The sequence below is a fragment of the Vicia villosa genome, unplaced genomic scaffold (genome assembly GCF_029867415.1).
Source record: "Vicia villosa cultivar HV-30 ecotype Madison, WI unplaced genomic scaffold, Vvil1.0 ctg.001617F_1_1, whole genome shotgun sequence".
NCBI lineage: Eukaryota > Viridiplantae > Streptophyta > Magnoliopsida > Fabales > Fabaceae > Vicia > Vicia villosa.
This window is the reverse complement of record NW_026705675.1, coordinates 353,794-376,471: the sequence shown is the minus strand read 5'-3', so window position 1 is coordinate 376,471 and position 22,678 is coordinate 353,794. Positions and strand designations below refer to the sequence as shown.

At 34.5% G+C, this 22,678-nt stretch overlaps 1 protein-coding gene across 4 annotated transcripts; it reads left to right on the top strand.

Moving 5' to 3' along the window:
* Positions 1-438: 438 nt before the first annotated feature.
* LOC131636017 (tropinone reductase homolog At2g29260, chloroplastic-like) lies at positions 439-8,444 on the top strand. 4 transcript variants are annotated; one of them, XM_058906662.1, is made up of 5 exons: positions 439-744; positions 846-1,053; positions 5,615-5,831; positions 5,916-6,022; positions 8,002-8,444. In XM_058906662.1, the coding sequence occupies exons 1-5, from the start codon at positions 503-505 to the stop codon at positions 8,188-8,190; spliced, it is 963 nt and encodes a 320-aa protein (XP_058762645.1). In that variant the 5' UTR covers positions 439-502; the 3' UTR covers positions 8,191-8,444. The 4 variants fall into 4 exon arrangements, with proteins under 4 accessions (XP_058762645.1, XP_058762644.1, XP_058762643.1 ...); XM_058906660.1 differs by lacking the exons at positions 439-744; positions 846-1,053 and adding exons at positions 4,762-5,162; positions 5,265-5,472 and having other exon boundaries at positions 5,916-6,013; XM_058906659.1 differs by lacking the exons at positions 439-744; positions 846-1,053 and adding exons at positions 4,763-5,162; positions 5,265-5,472.
* The last annotated feature ends 14,234 nt before the right edge of the window (positions 8,445-22,678 follow it).

The following is a 22,678-nucleotide window of genomic DNA, read 5'->3' as shown; positions in this document are numbered from 1 at the left end:
AAAAAATACCCTAACACATCGGAGCCAAATGAAATGGCGCCTATGTGTGGGTTCATGTATGCATGCCCCAAATCAATTGGCTCACAAACTTTTGCCCTAATTTTTGTTCATATGCGCCAAATGGTGTGGCATGTTGTACACAGATGCGCCAAATGATTTGGCGCATTTACCTATTTGGGGTCCCAAACCTAGACATTTTGGTAAATACCCTGAAAACAGGTTTTTTTTTGTAATTTTTTTTTTAAACATGGTTATTAAATTTTTTTTTCATGTTTGGGAGAAAGTATAATAGTCGGGAAGAAAAATTTTAAAAAAAAAAAAAAATAGAGAAGCTCTCCATTGGGAGCAAACAAATCCATTATCTACTGTGGATAGTAGGATGAACACCTGAGACATGTCACAACCCTTGAGGTTTAATCTTGATTGAAATCAAGATCCAGTTGATTGATAATACTAACATAATGCTGCAAAATCACAATTGAACAGTAATAATCAACCAAAAATGCATCAGTCATGTCTCCGTTCAACAGTCCCAAATCCAACTTCTACTCTTCCAGTACACTCAACCATCAATGTTTCCAGCTCCCCTACAAACACCTCTTTCCACCTTACAAAACCATCACAATCCAAACGCACGACAAGGATTAGGAGCCAAACCATGTTAAATCCGAACACCCAACTACACCACAGGTGGTCTCTTAACGGCATGACAGCTCTCGTCACGGGTGGAACTCGCGGAATTGGGTACAAAGTTTTCATCTTTAATCCTCATGCTTTCTTCTAACTTTGACCCTTTTCTTTTTTCTATTAACTTGTGATTTTTTTATTGTGTAATGTATTGAAAGGCATGCCATTGTGGAGGAATTGACGGGTTTTGGTGCTAAAGTTCATACATGTGCCAGAAATAAAGATGATCTCAATAAGTGTCTCAAGGAATGGAATCATTTGGGTTTTCATGTTACTGGCTCAATTTGTGATGTGTCTGTTCCACAACAAAGGGAGGTGCTCATGGAGGATGTTTCCTCTGTCTTCCATGGGAAACTCAACATCCTTGTAAGCTCTTTTATTTCTATAGTTAATATAGGTTTTGCATGTGGAATGATCCAAAACCAACATTCAGAAATACAAAACATTTTTGGTCAAAGCATAACGGCGCAAGAACATAGATTCAAAGGCAACATTCCTTATTCACAATTGGTTGGATGCGTATTTTGGTCGACATTGAATTTCATTTTTCATGAAGCGAAGCGATCTAAATAGACATGTACGGATTCGGCAAAGTGTGGATGCACATTTAGGAAGGCTTATGTTATTCCATGTGCTTGTCTCATTGCAAAAAAAATAAAGATTAATTCTCTTATATGTGTGGATAAAGTGTACAGTCACTGGAAAAGACTTGTTTGATGATGATGGTATGGTGTGTAATTGCAAGCTTCTCAATCATACTTAGTTTTGATGAAGACAATTTGGATATCAACCTTCATAAAAGGATGTGCAAAAAGAATATCAAGCTTTGGAAAATCCACACCATTTCAAGTCTTGAAGAATTGTGAAGATTTACATCAAGTCAAAGTGTCAAAGGTATAAATTATTCTCACTTTGATATATAAATGTTCACAAATATATTCTACATGCATTACATAACATACTACAAAGTTTCATATCATATTAATCATTTGAAACCTTTTTCAAAAGTAAAAACCTAAGAAAAGTTTCCAGGAACCGGTTCCTCCCTAGCTGGGAACCGGGTTCCAGTCTTCAGCATATTTCAGGTTCTGGTTTTTACTACTAGGAACCGGGTTGTCCCTTACTGGGAACCGGTTCCCATGTGTAAAATTTCAAATTTTCTGTTGTAACGTTCAGCAGGAACCGGGTTGTCCCAGGCAGGAACCGGTTCCTACTGAACTAGTGTGTTTTTTCTTGCATATTTTTACCCAAACGAAAAAGTATTCTTTGAACATAACCATTGCATTGTTTCATGGATAAATAACCTTTCCAAAGGGTGTTTAACACAATATATATTCTACAACTTTCATATTCATAATTCACCTTCTTCATAAACAATTCATAAGCATTAAATTCTTCATCTTTCAATATCTTCAAGTGTTCATATAAACCAGAATTTTTGGTGAAACTTATCATACACATTTTCATTGAGAAATCTTTACAAGTTTCATACATTCATTTGTGAACACTTATACACTTATTGAGAATTGTTTTACTTGAAGAAGAAGATCAATCTAATATTGATATTGCTCTCCATCTTTCATCATAAACTCTTGTATAAATTCAAAAGATTATTTCTCCTTACTATCCAGGATTGTTGGAAGTAAGTGTTGTGTTTGAAGAGGATTGTTCTTCATTCACATTAGTGTTGCTTGATCTTAAAGGTGTTAAGAACCTTTGATCACCCTATAGGTTGGATAGTAAGCATAGGCTTGTACAATAATTCTAACTATAATGAAATCTCTTTCGTGTTTGAAAGGGGACTGGAGTACTCTCGGATTGTGAGGGGAACCAGTATATATCCTTGCGTTCTATACCTTTCCGCATTTTATCACTTTCATCACTATTACCAAGAAAAGAAAAGAACCATTTAAAAACCTTCAAACACTTAACCAAAAAAAATTTAGTAGAAGTATTCTCATAAAACCGATTATTTTTTGAAAACCTAATTCACCCCCCTCTTAGGCATATCTGATACTTACATGGTGAAGGATGGTAAATTTGGTATAAGCATCCGGACTGAATTGGAAATAATCCAAGATAGATTTGCGAAGGCAGGTGACACCATGAAGTTGCACATCAAAGAGTAGTTGAGAAAGAATGCATATCCAGAAACCACATGTTTAAAACCTTCTTCATAACCGGTTAAAACCAAAGGTGCCCCAAAAAAGCTAAAACCGACTCAATATGACAATTCAAAAAAGTGGTCTTCGTCGTACTTTAAACATGTTGATTCACATTTCCCGGATTATCCAACTCCAAAATCTCAAAAAAGTGTTCAAAAGGGTGCTCACATGAGTAACCACCACCACCCGCGATGCCCTGAATTGAATTCAATCATGAAATGCCGCTTTTATGCACAAATACATTGAGCGGATTGTGAATGTTAGGAATGATGGTAATTGTTGTTATCAGGTTGTATCCATATTTCTTGGTAAATCAGAGGAGGGTCACCCACATGTCTGCGTCGCACTTTTGAAAGAGCTGGCGACACATAGGGAATTTTACACGAGGTTATATGGTTCCAATGTTTTTTTTATTCAATTTAAAGTGCACTTGTTCCTTGTTGTAGTGGTAAGGCACCGTTTTCAAAATGGATGTACTTCCCTAAAATGGGCCACGTGATAGCAAGTGCGTATGACATAGTGTGTATCTATCTGACAAGACATGGGTTATCAGAGACATTTTTTCCAATACACAGTGGTCCACCTAAAAACGGTGACAGACACATCATGTGTATAGGGTTTCTTTCAAAGTTTCTACATTTTGTTCAGGTTTATTTGAAACATGGGTGTCCAATTCCAACTACATCGATTGAGTGGACGATACATTCAACAATTGAGGGTGAAACTTGATTGGATCAATTTATGGAGAGGGTGATAGAGTTCACCAAATTGATGAAACTTGAAAGAGAATCAAATAAGAAAGCGTCGAGGGTGGAACCAACTATAGATTTATGTAGTACTGGATGTTTTGATACATTTTAGATTGTAATCAATCCACTTGTTTTGTATGTATTAATTTTGATACAATTTAATACATATTAATTTTATGGTCTGCTTTTGGTTTACAATGCATGTGCATTTTTACAAAGATTCTGGTTTTTTTCTGATTTAGTGAAGGTTTCAGAAATGTGACTCTGAAGTCACCCTTTTGAAAATTAAACGCCTGACTTTTCGGATATGTGACTCTGCATTCATCCTTTTTGTAATATTTAGATATGCATTTCTGAATTTTTACCTGATACATGATAAGACATTTGTGGTCCAAAATTACCCAATACTTGTATAAATAGGGCGTGTCTTAACCCTTTATACTGCACAAAAACACTAAAACCATAGAGAATGACTTCATATCTCCACCTTGCATTGTGTATTTCAATGGTCAGAAACCATCGCTTCTATTTAGGGTCACCGAGGAAACATCACTCGCAGATCTGATATCCAGACTGAATACTCTGATGTGCTTTCTAGAAAATCGCAGAGTCGTCAAGCTCGAGTATCGCTCACCCTCATTTGACAATGAAGAGAATGTCCATTTCACCAACCATAAACTGAAGACAGATGAAAATCTAAAGATTATGTGGAGTATTTTTCTCTATAATGAATCACAGGGTCTGATTGAAGTGGACGCGAAAATTCAAAGATTCGTCAAGGATATAATCATTATGTTGCAACGTCCCGATGACATTGTTATTTAATGTCGAATTTTATTTTTTGACTATCTATGTAATGAATGTTTTTATTTATATAAATGTTGATAATGGTGTTGGTATCTTTTTTATTTTGTCGCCATTCATGCTGGTTTGGTTGGGTTCTAGAATCAGGTATAGTTCGGAGATGTATCTCCAAACATACCTACTAACATGACTTCGGTTGTCAATCTCCGAATCATTTAGAAGAAAAAGTAATTTTTATTGCGTTCGGAGATACATCTTTAAATATCTTTAAAAAATTGTGTTGGCTTGGGAGAAAGTATAATGATGGGAAGAAAAATTTAAAAAAAAAAAAAAAAATAGGGAAGCTCTCCATTGGGAGCAAACAAATCCATTATGTACTGTGGATACTAGGATGAACACCTGAGACATGTCACAACCCTTGAGGTTTAATCTTGATTGAAATCAAGATCCAGTTGATTGATAATACTAACATAATGCTGCCAAATCACAATTGAACAGTAATAATCATAACCAAAATGCATCAGTCACGCCTCTGTGCAGCAGTCCCAAATCCAACTACTACTCTTCCACTACAGTCAAACATCAATGTTTCCAGTTCCCCTACAAACACCTCTTTCCACCTTACAAAACCATCACAATCCAAACGCACGACAAGGATTAGGAGCCAAACCATGTTAAATTCCAACACCCCACCACACCATAGGTGGTCTCTTAACGGCATGACAGCTCTTGTCACGGGTGGAACTCGCGGAATTGGGTACAAAGTTTTCATCTTTAATCCTCATGCTTTCTTCTATCTTTGACCCTTTTCTTTTTTCTATTAACTTGTGATTTTTTTTATTGTGTAATGTATTGAAAGGCATGTCATTGTGGAGGAATTGACGGGTTTTGGTGCTAAAGTTCATACATGTGCCAGAAATGAAGATGATCTCAACAAGTGTCTCAAGGAATGGAATCATTTGGGTTTTCATGTTACTGGTTCAATTTGTGACGTGTCTGTTCCACAACAGAGGGAGGTGCTCATGGAGGATGTTTCCTCTGTCTTCCATGGGAAACTCAACATCCTTGTAAGCTCTTTTATTTCTATAGTTAATATAGGTTTTGCATGTGGAATGATGGAAAATGGGGATTGTTGAGAATTTTGAAGCTGCATTGATTTTCAATTTGGATAGTGAGTGTGCATGTAAATCTTATTAATTTGATATGTAGATAAACAATGTAGGGACAAACATTCGGAAACCGATGACAGATTTCACAGCGGCAGAGTTTTCAAGACTCGTTGATACCAATTTAGGATCCACATTTCATATGTGCCAACTTGCGTATCCACTTCTAAAAGCGTCGGGAGTGGGGAGTGTTGTTTTTATCTCTTCTGTTTCTGGTTTTGTCTCACTGAAGTCAATGTCTGTTCAAGGAGCAACAAAAGGTAATCTATGCTCTACAATATTCGGTAAAGTGATGCCAATGAGTTAATCAGATTATTAAGATGATTTGCTTTTATGGTTTGTAGGGGCAATTAATCAACTTACAAGAAGTCTAGCTTGTGAGTGGGCAAAAGACAACATAAGGAGTAATGCGGTTGCACCTTGGTACATCAGAACTTCGATGGTTAAGCAAGTAATTTTCTTCTTCTTTATCATGTGACTATTTGAAGAATTAGCAACATGTTCCATTATACTTATTATTTAGTGATATGGTATCGTAGTTTCGCCACTTCTTTTAAAAATTGGTTTGGTACATGAAAAAATATGTCATTAGGCATATGGCTCATGATAGAACATTGTGATGTCGATTGATCCTAGATAACTCCATTTATTGACAGAAAGGCTTTGTTATTATCCTAGCTAACTCATGAGTTGAATAAAAGAGGAATCCCTTATACTCAAATATTCAATAATGATCTCTATCCTTATACTCTCCTATTTATACTGTAGACTGTGATTGAAATGAAGACATGATGGATCATTGCGGTCTTCCAAATACTTCAGAAGATTGAGTTAGACACTTTTCTGATCCCGCATAGTTGAACAGGAGTCTGATCTAGAATATAAAATCACCTCACGTCATTCGACACAATACAATTTCTCTAACACCAAGAAGCTCCATTTTTGTGGTGCCTCTGATCCCATAATCGAACCATCCTGAATTGTGATTTAGACTTTGAAAATCTCTAATGAACCTGTTTTCATTGGTTTCTGCAAGAAAATATTAGAAAAACTAAACTGACTATTTTAATTGGTTCATGTTTTTTTTTCCCAAAACATCAACAACCGACAAATTATTGCCCTAACTTTTAGAATGAGTTACCCATTTCATATCCCATCCCAGAATACTTATTAGTGACATCACCGACATGGCGTAGTAGTTCAATCACTTCTATCAAAAATTGGTTTCGGGTGCATGAAAACAGAAGGGCTGCAATTGGAAAGTTGTAGTGTTACTAGAACTGATTGTAGCAAAGAAAGTTTGGCCTCACCGGAGGATTTCGAAGGAATGCACAGCTGGTTGAATCACCGCTCGATGTGCAAAGAAATGCACTGACAGGAAAGAGAAGCAATGGATGAAGCATTATGGATGTGCTCAGCTGAAACAGGACAAAAACAACTACCTGAGAAGAGCTAATAAGTGAGGCCACAACAGAACCAAACAATGAGGTCTTTGTAGAGGAGAGAGAATGACACCAGAAAGGGCTGCTGCATGACAAACTATGTCGCCAAAATCAGAATCACTGAAACATTTCCGGATCCATGACAAATAAGGTGCGACAACCTTGTCGCTGAAAAAATGGCCATAGATTCCCGGATTAGGCCTCCTCACACGGTGGCAGTTGCGACTGCCAGAGGAAGGCACACTTTTCTCTTTCTATTAGACTAAGCAAATTAACACTAAATCATTGAAAGGAGACTTGATAGTTTATTAATGTCTTCCAAATGCCCAAGAAGATTGTGAGTTAGACACTATTCTGATCCCATATAGTTGGACCATCCGGGTCTCTGATCTAAAATATAAAATCATCTCAAGTCATCTGACGCAATACTATTTCTCTAAGTATGTAGTACCGACATTACATATTGAAGGGAATCCAGTTTCTTACATTCAATGATTGTATTTTCTCAAATTATTACTTGTATCAATGTGTTAGTGTCATCGTCAGCGCTTTATAGTTATCTCCAACAAGTTGCATTTTGTGGTGTCTGATTCCCTAAATGAACCAGAATTGTGATTTAGATTATAGAATCTTCTCAATTAGTTGGACATGCTACTTTATAGAAACACCAAGAAATTGCATATTTTTGGCATAGAAATCAAATAAAATCTGCATCTCAACATTTCTGTTTTGCTTGGTTACTGCTGAAATTGTAATTTTTGTGTAACTTTTCTTATCTGAAGCTGATGTTGCTGATTAACCATTTGAAAAACGCTAACAATAGTCATTAATCTTTCAGTCCCTACATTTGATTTAGAACACTGTACTGGATTTTGATAACATTTTAAATTTTCAGCCTTACAGGAACTTCACTAATGATCTTAAACACTGAAGTCTACTACATTAATCAGATATGAAACCTTATCTGAATTTTCCCCTCTTGTTTTAGGTTCTGAGCAACAAAGACTATTTGGAAGAGGTGTACTCCCGAACTCCGCTCCAACGCTTAGGAGATCCAGCCGAAGTGTCTTCTGCTGTTGCCTTTCTTTGCTTACCAGCATCATCATACATCACTGGCCAGATTATATGCGTTGATGGAGGAATGTCTATCAATGGTTTCTCCCCGACACAGATGTAAGAACTGCTTCACAAACACACTCCTTGTATCTTACTAATTTTCCTCATCACCCACCATTACAAGGGACTGAGAGGGAAGAAGATATAAAGATAAGCTATATATTCTCATAAAAAAAGTTAGCTTAATGTAATTTATCCAACGCATAAATTTCGTGCATAATAATCAATGTCATGCTATGTAGCACTGACACCTCTGAAAAAAGGCGTGTCTGTGCCCGTGTCGATATTGGACACATGCACCGACACTTGCGAATACATTTAATTTATTCATTTTTACCAATTATTACCGGTGTCGTCGTATTAGTGTCGGGGTCAAATATCGGAGTGTCCATGCTTCATAGATGTCATGTTAAAGTAAAAGACGATTCATTCGAAAATTTATGGATTCAACTCTTAGTGCCAATGTGATGACTTGTTTTAGTAGATAATCTATATATGTACTACTATAAGTGTTGGTTGAAACTTGAGATATCCAATGATACTGATAGTTTCCATAACCTAATTTACTTAAAATTTTCTCTTTAAAAAAATTTGAAAAATCATACTACTTGTTAAGAATTTCTTTGTAAGCTATTAATACATTAATATTTTGATTACTTAGTCAATATTCTTGCAACTTTTGGCAGCAATAGCAATGTGTTTATCAACATGTAAAATAAGTCAAACCTATGGGATCTATGTAAGATTCTTGACTGTCATCTAACAATGGCGTTGAATAAATATGGAGAATTACTTGGTTAGACACAACTTCATATAAAAATTGTTTGGACGTATACACATAAAATAATATATTATTTAATTTTAACCTTTTTTTTATACTTTTTTAAGTTAAATATGGTTTTGGTCCCTATAAATATCTCAATTTTGGCTTTTAGTCCTTATAAAAAAACAAATTGACTTTTAGTCTCTATAAAATTACTTTTGCACTCACTTTTGGTCCCTCTACAAGGACTAAAACTGAGTGCAAAAGTAATTTTATAGGGACTAAAAGTCAATATTTTTTTTATAGGGACTAAAAGTCATTTTGGGTAATTTTACAGGGATTAAAAACAAATTTAACCCTACTTTTTTATGAATGTGTTTTTAATTATTATGTCTGAATTTACACTAAAATGGATGGATGTCTTGGCTTTCATAAATTTGTTATGAGGAAATAATTTTTTAAAGAACTTTTTCTTCGACGCATTTTAATTTGTCATTGTCATTTCAATTGCTTTGCCAATTAGTGAATGTGAAAAAATCTTAGGAATACCGATTCCTCCTTGGTCTCTGAGGCTCCTAGCATCCCAAAAATTTCGTAAAATTTTATAAGATAAGTGTACGAGTCTTCATGATCTAGACCTACAAAAGGCTTATTATAGATAATTTGTAACAGTCTCATTTTCATCCCAGGTTAACAGACATTCTTTTGTGGTCTGGCTATGTGTCCAGACGTCAACCAATGTGGGACTTTAGGAATTTTAGGATCTTTTTAATACACCCCCTCACATTCAACATTCTTTTTTTTTTTTGGCTTGGTGTGTGGATATTAATGGTGGGAGGTCCATGGTCTGACACCCCCTCACGCCCAGCATTCTTTTTGTGGGCTTGGTGGGTGGATATTAACGGTGGGCGGTCCATGTTCCGATCGATGGGCTCTGATACCATATTAGAGTTTGACCTAACTCATCCTTACAAAACTGGTTGATAAGACGAGGAGTATCACTCTATATAAACTATTTCAATGCTCTATCTCCAATCAATGTGGGACTTTATAATCTTCCTAATAGGCTTTCTTAATAGACTGTTGTTTGGCATGGTATACCACCATTCTTGTTTTCAATTTTGTTATTATTGTTGTTATGTGCATCCACTATCTTTTCGTGTTTTATGGTAAAAGAATTTTCTAGATATAATGATCTAGCTTTTAAATTTTCCTTTATGAGTTTTCATGTGGTTTTTTTCCTTCCGATTTCAGAATGGAACTGATAGTTAGAACTACATAATACTATTAGTAGCTTAATGACAAACAAAATATATAAGTATTCACAGATATTAACATAAAAATTAAAATGATAAAAACTATTGAGATGTCTTTAAAAACTAACACCAATCCCCGATAATAATGTCATTTTTGTTATATTGCAAATAACAAGTGAAATATTATCATATCTATAGATTGAATTATTTCTGAAGTAACTGTTGTACCCCAATTTTTTACCACTGAGATCCCACCCTATTTTAAATTGTAGGATCATCATCAGTATCATTATCATCATGCATATATTATTTGCTAACCAAAATACAAAAAATATTGTTGTTTGTTACTTGTGTGTTGCTTGTTCTAAGACAGGAGACTAGTCAAAGGGAGACTAAGCAAATTAGGGTTTTTGAACCCACAAAGGAGTTCAAGAATTCTCATATGCTCAAATGATTATCCCATCAAAATCAAAGTCCAAGAATGGCTCAATTCAAGATCAACAACTTCCAAATTCATCTGGTGCACAAATTAGGGTTTTGACCTAATTTATCTGGGAAGTTGACTTTTAATCAGGACATGGCTCCATGGCTCAAACTATGATTCAAGAATCTTCAATTCAACATTATAATCCACTCGCATCATTTATTTGAAGATGAGAGCTTGATTCAATTGGAATCCACAAAACTGCAATTCATTTGGAAAAGTCAATTGTGCAGGTAAACCTTTGACTTTTGAGAAATTTGGTCAACTATGGACTTTTGAAGATCAAAATTATCAACATATGATTATTCAAGTCATTTGATCAAGAAAAATCAAGAAAATCAATCAAGAGTCTAAAAGTCAACAAAAGTCAAAGTTGCAAAGTTCAAAGACTTAGAATAATTCTAAGTATTTTCAAATGTTTTACCCGTAACTTCATGGGCAAGTAACTTTAAATTTCAAGTATGCAACTGAGAAAACTTCCAACATGAAAGTTGTAGATCTTGATCCAATGAACAACTTTGTCACATATAAAACTTTCCCAAAAAATGAATCATTTGAGAGATATGGGCTCATGAAGATCTGTCCAACACTTAGCAAAATTTTCAAGACTTGAAAACCTAGTTTTCTTCCAACTTTGTGACCACTTTTCACCAAGATCCAAAATGCGTTTGAGAAAACTTTTCAAAGAGACCATTAGCATGAAATTTCAAGACTTGAGCTAAGAGTTATGAATTTATGAATAAGGCACCATAACACTTGAATTCAAGCCATGAACATGAGAAAGTTATGAAGCAAAACCATTTTTAAATGAAAGATTCCTTTCTTGCAGCTCCTATAACTTGTTCAAGACACAAAATTCATAAGATTACACTTGCTTTTGAGCTATTATCCAAGTGCTTTGATCATTGCCCATTGAATCATTCCATTTCAAGCATAATGCCATGACTTCCACTTTGAAAAAGTGACTTTAATCACCAAGTCAACTTGTCTTGAGCTTCTACATTGTTTCTTCTGCAGCAAAAGCATTCTAATACCAACAAACAACCACCTAAAACTCATAAGAGTTTCCCTAAGTTGTGATTAAAGCTTGCCAAGTACCATTGAAACCACAATTTCACTTTTCTTCATGGAGAAGCAAACTTGCACAACTTTCAAACCACAAAGAAAATTGATATGATTTTTCCCTCCACAAAACACAAATTGTGCCTACAAATAGAGGCCCTTGCCTCTTGCAAAAAACACACAAGAATCTCTAAAGTCACTCCCTCAATCAAAAACTCCATTTTCTCACTTTGCACAAACTTGCAAGTTCTGAGTTTCTCTCAAGTTCTTTGCAAACTAACCATCCAAACACTTCATATAAATCATATAGAAGTTATCCAAACCCTTACATTACATCTGTACAATCTCCATTACCACCCTTCATCTTCATCCGTCATATTTACGTATGGAGTTGGGCAGTGAGATTGTGGATGATTCAAAGAAAAGTAAGCACATCAATAGCACCAGGGAGGTTCAAGGAAGCTCATAGGATCATTCATTTGTTGCTGGAACATCATTCAAAGGGGCTGCCATCTCCTTCCGTTCGGTAAAAATCTTGAACTTGAAACTCACAATCTAAGCTATCATTTGAGTTCATTTTGAGTCATTATTGTTCATATGATTGGTGTGACCTGAAGTCCTACGAAAATAAGCATTGGTTGAGCTTGATTGTCATTTAAATTAACTTTGGAAAAACTAGCTTACTTCTGGTTTTATCAAAAATGTGAAAGCTACAATCAATATTAATTTGTTTTAAGCGTATGGTTGAGTTCCTTGTGAAATTCTAAGCAACTTTGATCTTTACATTTTTGCATTTGGTTGATAAATGAGAGAGTTACCATTTTTAAAGATTTGAAGTTTGAGAAAAATGTGATTCTGCAGCAGAAAACTGCTTTTTCGAAGGGGAAATCGATTACCCCATTATGGGAAATCGATTTCCTGAAGTAAAAACTCAAAAAAAATTAAATCTGGTCAGAGAGGAAATCAGTTTCCCCATTTTGGAAAACAGATTTCCTGAAGCCAACTTTGAAAAATATTAATTGTTTTTCCATCATTTTCTCAAATTGCTTCTACGAGCAAACTAAATCCTTTTGAGCTAATTTCTTGCACACTCCTTGCTTATGTGATATATTTTGTGAATATATTTTAAAATTTCCAAAAATATTTTATTTTTAATCATTTTAAATTAAATCGAAAAATAGTGTTTTTATGTCTTTTAAGGCCTTTTAGTCAAAAACAAAAAAAATGTTTTCTTCACCAAATGTCTTGATTAAATTTGTGTGACTATTTTAGGACTTACCCTAGCTTCCTTTGAAGTTCATGCCATGATCCCTTAGTTGCTCACTTAGGGTTTGCACAACTTTAGAAAATGATTAGGCTTAGGAATACATAACAAAAACCCTAATCTCATGATCCTTTGATCTTTTGATCCCAAAGAAATGTCATGTTAATATAACTTGTCGCTTTGATTATTGTCTTTGTTTATGTACATATACTTGTTGATTTTTATCCTTGTACACTTGTACTTTATTCATTGTATTATCATTGTATATATATACATTGTTTACTAACCCACGTGCATTAGATATCCATCGATACCCATCATATTCATTCATATATGAAATTATTTCAAGGTATAAACATCCTTTTATTCATCATCATTTGAGTTTACATTGATCTCTTTGTTATACTCACTTGTTTACTTTTGTGACACATGTTATCACCAACACACACACACACACACACACTCACACACACACACACACACACACACACACACACACTTGAGGTATTCACCATGATTGATTATTTAAGTTGTTGCCTAAATATCCAAAAGAATGAGAATGGTATTGACTAAAATTGTCAAGGTACTCAATCTCTTTTATCTTTGTGCTTATTATTGTTAAAGCTTTGCACCCCACTTGTTTTGAAAATGGTTTTGTATTGTTAAAGCTCAACCTTTTTAAATCAACCATTGGTTTTGTATTGTTAAAGCTCAGTCAATCTCTTTTATTAAACCATAGCCTTGTATTGTTAAAGCTTGACTCTTTTATTAAAAACTTGTTAAGTATTATTAAAGCTTAACATTTTAAAAACCTGTTGAGTATTGTTAAAGCTCAATACCCAAAAAGATTTTGCCACTTGACTCTTTTATTTTCCTTTTAAGAGGAACTACAAAAGCTCTAACTTCCCTATTGCTAAAGGGGTATGTAGGCCTAAGATGCGATATCTTATCGAGCTCACTTTCAAAACATTCTTTTCTCATCCCCCCACTCTATTTAAACAAAAAACACAAATGCATTTTCATAATAACAACAACAATAATAACAATTTTTTAAAGAGGTTTCTATGGAGTATCATAGATGTGAGGGGTGCTTAAAACCTTCCCCTTGCAAAACAAATCCCCTTACCCAAATCTCTGTTTATTTTATTAGTTTTGATTTTAAAAATTTCTGTGGATTTTATTCGCTCTTTCTTTCATTTTCTTTGGAAACAATAAAGCGCGGTGGCAACTCTGTTTTAAACATATGAGCTAAGTCAATTCAATGACTTTAGTTTCACAAATTTCACCGCTACAGTAACTAATAAACTACTCTTGAATAGAAAGAAGATTGAATTAATAAACATATGAGCTAAGTCAATTCAATGACTTTAGTTTCACAAATTTCACCGCTACAGTAACTAATAAACTACTCTTGAATAGAAAGAAGATTGAATTAATATATATTTTTCAACTTTTACTATAAAGAGTTTTTACACTTTTCGTGAGACACAATTGTTAAATTTTTACAAATATTAAATATTTATCAGTATAAGTTAAATTTATCACAATATTTTTTTAGTTATAGTTTATCTTCAATAATTTAATTAATGTAATATTTTAAATCAATTTTTTTTTATCAATTGAATAATTAATAAAACAAATTATATAATTTTTATTTAATAGTCTGAGTTGACCCAACACCTTAAAAAAGACTAATCAAATAGTTTTCTTATAACACGCGGCTCTTGTTCAAAACGCTTAACTCCACCACTATCCAACAAAGGCGTTGAGACTTGAGATAAGGCTAAAGACTAAAGATAGGAAGTAAAACCAAAAATGACTACAACTTGCTGTACTTTTTTCTTACCACAACGAAGAAGTTATAGTGATATAGGTCCCACGAGTTTTCATATCTCTCTTTGCCACTTCCCTTCAAGTAAGTGAGATAAATTTAGTGTTTGTCGAGATCAAATTTTAATCTTTTATACGTTTGTGATACTAACTAGACTTTGTCTCCTATAGGAACAAAAGAGATTATTGGTTCAGTGATCGAGACCAATATTGAATACATCGGATGTGGTTGAGATGTTTTTCTAATGAATGGGGAAGGTATTTGCAAAATAGATTAGCACTTTGACGTTTGAGTAAGTGATGGATGTGAATTCGTTTGAGATTTGATGTTTTTAATTGTGTACCTGTTAGCTGTAAATTCGACGCTTACTAAGGAAAGGATGTCAAAAGAAACAAAGGAAATATTTTGTGAAAAGAGATTGGCTTCGATGGAGCATTTAGATGTTTTTCGATGGGACATTGACGAAGAGCTAGCCATGTTGGCGAGCTTATATTACATTAGGACTTAGAAAGATTTTAAATCAATCGGACTTGGAGTTCGACACGAAGAGATTCGAAATTGGCCAATAACAGTATTTTTTCCTTATCTGTTCCTTAAGAAAGACGCGTGGAGACTTATAAGAGACAAAGCACATACAGGTGAAGATGTGTCATCTTCTGAACACAAGACCGTTATAGACGCATTAGTATAAATAAAAGGTCTTAGTATTTAGATTTTCGTGTGTTCAACATTGTACTGTACTCAAATTACTCAAAGTATCTAAGCGTTTTGAGAAACGAAATGCACGTTTGAAACACCATTTTCATTTCTAAAACAGTTTATTTGCATTCTAAGTCCTTTACAATTTCTTTACAATTTCATCTGAATTCTTTACTTTTCAGTCAATTTTTTTTGCCCTTTTATCTTTACAAACCAACCTTTACATTTACTTGCATTATCTTTAAGATTACCATTACATTTAGTATCCAGAATAACACACAAAAAATTAGATACATATGTCCTAGAATCAATCTAGTCGATTCTGCAAGCAACCTAAGTATCGATTTCGAAGGACTAGCAGTTGTTTACCAAAATCAAGGGTAACCAGTACCACATATGTGTTTGAGGTTTGGTATCTTTTTTATGTACTTTGAACAATTTTTATACCTTTTACTTTAGTTTTGGCTTTTCCTTTGATTGTGCATAACCCATGCATTTAAAGTTTAGTGTTAGCCTAAAGGATTTGAGCTTTACCCTAGTTTATTTAGCGTTTTCCTTTGTTGTGTTATCACCACCACGTTCGAGGTTCAATTCCAACATAGAGAATTTAAGCTTTATAGTGTCATTAACATATATATAAACCAAATGTCGTGGTGATAATCACATTTATTAAGTCTATTATCATAGAGTGCTACATTCAGAAGTGTTATGCAAGAGAAATTAAAAAAAAATGGACCAACTCTCTGTTTAGAGTCTCAATGCTGTAAGCCCAATTTTTTCGTACTCGTTTGGGCTCTATATATTCCTTACCAGTTTGGTGCCAATTTTCCCGTTGATGTCTACTCTGTGAAGGACAAGATCGTGGGGGAGGAATTCCCTAGGTTTTAACTTCTTGTTGTATTTAGATGTTGTTGTTTTCTTAACAACGACGTCAGTCTGGGTGTCGAAACATCTTCTTTCATCTAAGATGTCCAATTCTTCTCAGATTTCTTATACGTTTTCCTCGTTGTGGAGGTGATGTGTTGTTTTCCAGTTAAGCTATCCAACCTCTATGAGGATGACAACCTTAGTACCATATATGAGATTGAAAGGTGTTTCTCTGATGGTGGAATAGATTGTGATATAGTATTCTCACATGATATGTGGAAGCTCTAATTCCCATTTTTCCTTAGACCATTTTAGCTTTCTTCTTAGCCATCTCAACAAGACTATGTTTTAGTCCTCTACCTTGCTATTGGTTTTAGATTACTCCATTGATGTGAAATTGTGCTTTACCTATGAATCTTGGAAGAGATTTCTTAAGTTCTTATCTATGAATTGAGTTATGCTATCTATGATTATTGACTACAAAATCCTGTACCAGACTAAAATATTCTTCTAGAGAAAATTCTAGATATTAATGGTCGTGATTTTTGCCAAAGCTTCAAACTCAACCCACTTGTTGAAATATTCATTAACCGTTATAAGGAATTTCAATTGCACTAGGGCCAATGGGAAGGAGAGGGTGTAAAACCACTCTTGTATAGCTTTCCTCCTATCGTTGAGTGCTAGCATGCTATTATTTTAATAATACCGACCTTTGAAGGGTTTGATGGAATGACTCTTTCTCTTTGTAGATGATAACTCATTTTAGATGAGTATAAGAGTTTCTAGTTTCTAGTCATCTGGCTTGTCTACTAGCTTGTCTATGTTGGGAAGAGGACATGTCTCTTTAGGAAAAGCTATGTTTAGTTCAGTTTAGTGGACACACAAATATGCCATTTACGACTTGTTTTCATGACTAGTACAACCTTTGACAACCATTTTGTATAGTTCATATTTAATATAAAGTTTGCTTCAATAAGCGTGTTCATAATATTCTTGGTGGTCTCAACCGTTTTTTATGATTGTCATCGTTTTCTCTGAGACATATCTTTTTGAAGGATTGATGTTGAGTTGATAGCATGCCATGCTAGGGTTGATGTCTAAAATCTTCTTGGGGGATTGCATGAACAAGTATGTATTGGTCTTGAGGCACTTGATGAGTTTGTCCTCCACAGACCTAGGAAAGTTCTCCACAATTTTTACTTTGTGTGATGGGTTTTTATGGAGTTAGATGGGTATGAAGTCTCCATTTGGATGCAGTTGTTTACTTACATATTATTGAATGTTCTATGAATATTAATATATCATATTTGGCGTCCAAGACTGGTGAATCAAAGACTTTGTAAGTTTATTCTGTTTTCTAAATATTGAGACATTTTAGGAATGTTGAGAAGTTTTAGGAAACTCTAGATTGAAGACCTATTTGCTTGTAGATTTCAATAACTAACATTTCTGCTAATGTCTCTGATTGTGTGGAATCTCTGGTGTATGTTTGTTCTCTGATGGGCTGAGAATTATACGTGTTTGATTTATTTTCAAACACATATGGAGAAACATGTCGAGCGAGATGTCCTATGCAGGATCATACGACATATGTACAGCTGGACTTTTAGAATCTATTTAAGTTGTTACAGATGTAGAATATTTTGGGAAGATTATGCAATCCAATATGGTGCTTAATTTAAGAATAAAAGATTTTATCTATTTTTCAATATGTATTCATAGTTTCTAAATATGGAGAATATTTAGGAAACTAATGATTGAAGACCTATTTTTATGGAGATGTTTTTGCTGATTTTTAGTAGTCTCCCTGCTACGTTTTGAAGCCCAAATCTAGTCCAGATGCGTGATTTAAATAGAAGACAACAAACCTAATTGTTTAGTAGAACTTAAGGTGGAATAGCTTAGGGTTTGTGTGTTAATTGTGATCCTCTCTAATATCATCTTGATAGAAGAGTAGGATTGTTTTGGATTTGTAAGTTTTGTAATGTATTCATAAGTTGTTAAGTATTGAATGTATGTATGTCACTTAGGTATCATTGATACAGGAATATAAATGTGTGTTTCTTGTGCCTCAAGCTATTGTTCTTGATCGAAGCTTTTTTTAAGCAAGATCAAGTATTCTTTTTTATTAAGAGGTTATTAATCTAGTATTGCTTGTAATTGAAGATTGAGATAAAGGGTCGTCAATATCAGTAACCAGGATTGTTATTGTGAGACATCACTGCAGTGATTGGAAGTGAGAGGGGTTTCTCATATCTAGGAGGTTTCAAGGTAGAAGTTGCATTGGGTAAGGATTAAGTGAGAAGTTGTAAACCGGAGGTTGTTTAGCTTCAAATTGATACTACTGATAGTTGATTTTCTTCCTAGCTTGGTAACCCCCAGAATAGGTGTTATTGTACACCGAACTGGGTTAACAATTTTGTGTGTTCAATTACTTTCCAGCCTTGTTTTTAAATCATGTTTACCTTGCCATTGTATGTTATTCAAAGATTAATGTCTCGACATATATTAGGACGTCTGAGATCTGAATACCAGAATTTCACTACTAACAATTAACTTATTAATCATTATAATTTCACTTGCTAATAACAAATTTATAAGCTATTGATTACCTTTTAAGAAAGAGATTTCTCTTTACAACTTCTCCGTTACAAATTCTCATCTCTCTTATTTCATTCATAAAAAACACAACCTTAGACAAGGATTAGGATATGATACCTTATGGATTTTTTCACAAAAGATGTCAACTTTTTTTAATGGATCTCAACTATTACAGGTAAAAATTGAGGGTGACAAACATGCGTGTCGCTCCATTAAATCTCGTCTTAAGAAAGTCTGCAAAAAATAGGGCAGAGCAGGACGGACAAAGTCTAGGGTAGGGCTAAGACCTTGATCCGTCCTGTGAAAAAATGAGGGTGGAGCTGGCTTTCAAACATTGCATTCCTTTAGGCTAAAATTGCAAAAATTCTTGTTAATAATCCCCAAGTGGTGTGACACCATTGTTGACGATATCGAGAACTTCTTGATATCCAAACAAGACTTTCATTTGCTTCGAACACTTATCATAATTCTTCGAATCAAAAATCGGTAAATTGGAAGGGATTCGATCATTGGTACTCATTGTTGCAGCGGAATCGGATCAGAACCAGTGCTCTTGATGCCAAATGTTAGAACATACAAATCAAATTAAGGTTTATCAATGGAGAAAATGAACAATTGAAGAAGATGAAGATTAAAGAAGTTGAGAGAGAGAGAGAGAGAGAGAGAGAGAATAAGAGAAAGAGAAAGAGAGTAATTGAGGGTGAGTGATCAAATTGGCATTAACAAAAGTTACAAAATGATTGGAACTAACAAAACAGCCAAAACAGAAAATAAAAAATAGCTCAGCTTCAGTGTAACCGGTTACAGCAAACAGCGTAACCGGTTACGCTACTACAACATCACTTCTGTTTTTGTTATCGGGCCTGTAACCGGTTACGGTAACCGGTTATGCCAACTGAATTGACAAAAATATCAGTTTCTACAAAAATTAGGGGTGATAAAAATAGCAGTTTCAACAAAAATTAGGGGTGACAAACATGTATTTGTCTGCCCGTTAAAATTTGTCTTGTAAAAGCTCATAAAAAATGAAATAAAGCGGAATAGGATGTGTGTTTAAAATTATGGTATGTCCTGTTAAAAAATGTTTTAAAAAATGAAGATGAGATGAATATGCAGATATTGCATTTTTATAAATTAAAATTGAAAAAATTAATGTGAATGTTTCAACTTGCAAAAGCTTGAAATAAAATAGAGTGCAGGTATATAACTTTAGTTCAATCACGTAAAACTAAATAAATAATACTACAATTAAAAAATTTGAGTTGAATAAATCATTTTTAAAGTTTTAAAAAATTAAATATATTTATTTAAAAAACTTATAAATAATTTATTAATTAGCATTAATTTTATTTTAATTTATTATTGTTTCTTAATTTTAATATTTTACAAAATTAAAATTAGATGGATTTAAAAAGAAGTTAACTTTTTTTAATGGATCTCAACTACTAGGTGTTTACAAGGTAAATATTAGGGATGATAAGCATGAGTCTTATTACAGCCCAAGAAATTGAATATGGGCCTTTGTATCATTTCAGTGTATGAATAAGAAATGATTATCATTATTATTATTGTGTACAAGAGTATAGAATGGTCCACCTTATATAAGAGAAGGTTGGGCCTCTATTTACATAATAGAACCATTAAGGCCCAATGTAGATAACTATCTAAATATAACTAATGTATAGACTATTAAGGGAAAGTTGGTTATTCTGTTAATACCCCCCATAAGCTGGAAGATATACAGAGTGAAGTCCAAGCTTAGAAATGTTAGAAAGAAAAGGTTGCAGGTCCAACGGTTTGGTGAATATGTCGGCTAGTTGTTGTGAAGATGAGACAGGTAGAAGATGGAATAGACCATTGCGAAGTTTTTCACAGACAAGGTGACAGTCTAGGTCGATGTGTTTTGTTCTTTCGTGGAAGGAAGAATTTGTAGCGATGTGTCTTGCGGAAGCGTTGTCACAATATAGCAGAGCTGGTGTTTTGGTGGTGATGGGAAGTTGATTCATGATATTTGTAAGCCATTGTAGTTCACAGACCGTGAAAGCCATTGCACGGTATTCTGCCTCTGTAGAGCTGCGAGAAACTGTTGGTTGCTTCTTCGATTTCCATGATATTAATGATTCTCCAAGGTATATGCAGTAGCCGGTGACTGATTTTCGTGTGTCTGGGCAAGTTTCCCAATCGGAATCTGAAAATGCTTTCAGTTGGAGAGTTGATTTGCTGGGGTAAAAAAGTCCTTGAGCTGGATTGTTCTTGAGGTAACCTAGCACGCGAAGGGCTGCATTGTAATGAAGATCAGTGGGTGCACTCATATGCTGGCTAAGTTGTTGCACAAAGTAAGAGATATCTGGGCGAGTATTGAGTAGATAAATGAGCTGTCCAACAAGTCTTCTGTAGGAAGTTCGATTTTGTAATGGTGTTCCTTCATTTGATTTGAGTCTGGTGTCTCTTGTCATTGGTGTTGAAGCTGGCTTGCAGGCTAATAATCCTGTGTTAGAGAGCAAATCTAGTGTGTACTTGCGTTGGCAGATATTGATTCCTGTAGAGCTTCGAGCGATTTCCAGTCCTAAGAAGTATTTTAGGTTGTCAAGGTCCTTTATATGGAAGTGATGCTTTAATTTGGATTTGGTGGAGTTGATGATGTCCATGTTGTCACCTACAAGGATCAAATCATCGACATAAATTAGTAAAGCTGTAAATGTATGTTATGGATAAATAGTGAATGATCAGCAGCACGTTGGTGGAAATCATTTGACAAAAGGACTTAAGATAATTTCTCAAACCATTGTCTGTTGGATTGTTTTAATCCATAAATTGATTTTGACAACTTGCAGACCTGATTTGGATAGGAGGGATGATGCCTGGAGGCAATGACATGTAAACCTCCTCATCCAAATCTCCATGGAGGAATGCATTGTGTACATCTAGTTGAAAGAAATCCAGATTTAAAGAAGATGCTAGAGCTAGAAGTAGTCTTACAGTGGTTAACTTGGTGACAGGAGAAAATGTATCAAAAAAATCTATACCTTCAACTTGTGTGAATCCTTTGGCAACTAACCTGGCCTTGTGCCTTTCTAATGTACCATTAGAGTTGTGTTTGGTCTTAAATACCCATTTGCAACCAATGGGTTTCTTACCTGTTGGCAGTGTTGTGAAATGCCATGTATTGTTGTTTGTGAGGGCCATCAATTCATCATTCATTGCTTTAATCCAATGAGGATGTTGACTGGCTGCTTTGTAAGTCATAGGATCTTTGGTGGTAGTGATGGCAGAAATAAAAGAATGAAAAGTAGTAGACAATTTATCATATGAAACATAATTTGAAATGTCATAAATGGGAGTAGAAGATGTTTGATATGCATTACAGATAAAATCCTTAAGATATGCAGGTGTGGTTTTGTTTCTAGAGGATTGTCTAGTGGGTAATTGTTGTATGTTATTAGGATCAGAACTGGTAGAGGTATTATTAGTAATGTCAGTGGCAGGGGGGCTTTGGCTAATGGATTGGTTATTGGTAATGTCTAAGTTTGTGTTAGGATGATCCAAGTTATGTGCAGTGGGTTGGTTAGGGGGTTAACGGTGGTTGGTGTGTTGCATAAATCTGTTTGTAGGATTTGAGGATTACGATCAAGATATGGAGGTGGATCAAATAAGAAGTGAGCTGTGTTTGTAGGATCAGGGTCAGAACTGAGGTGATTATATGGTGGTGTGGGATTTGTGAT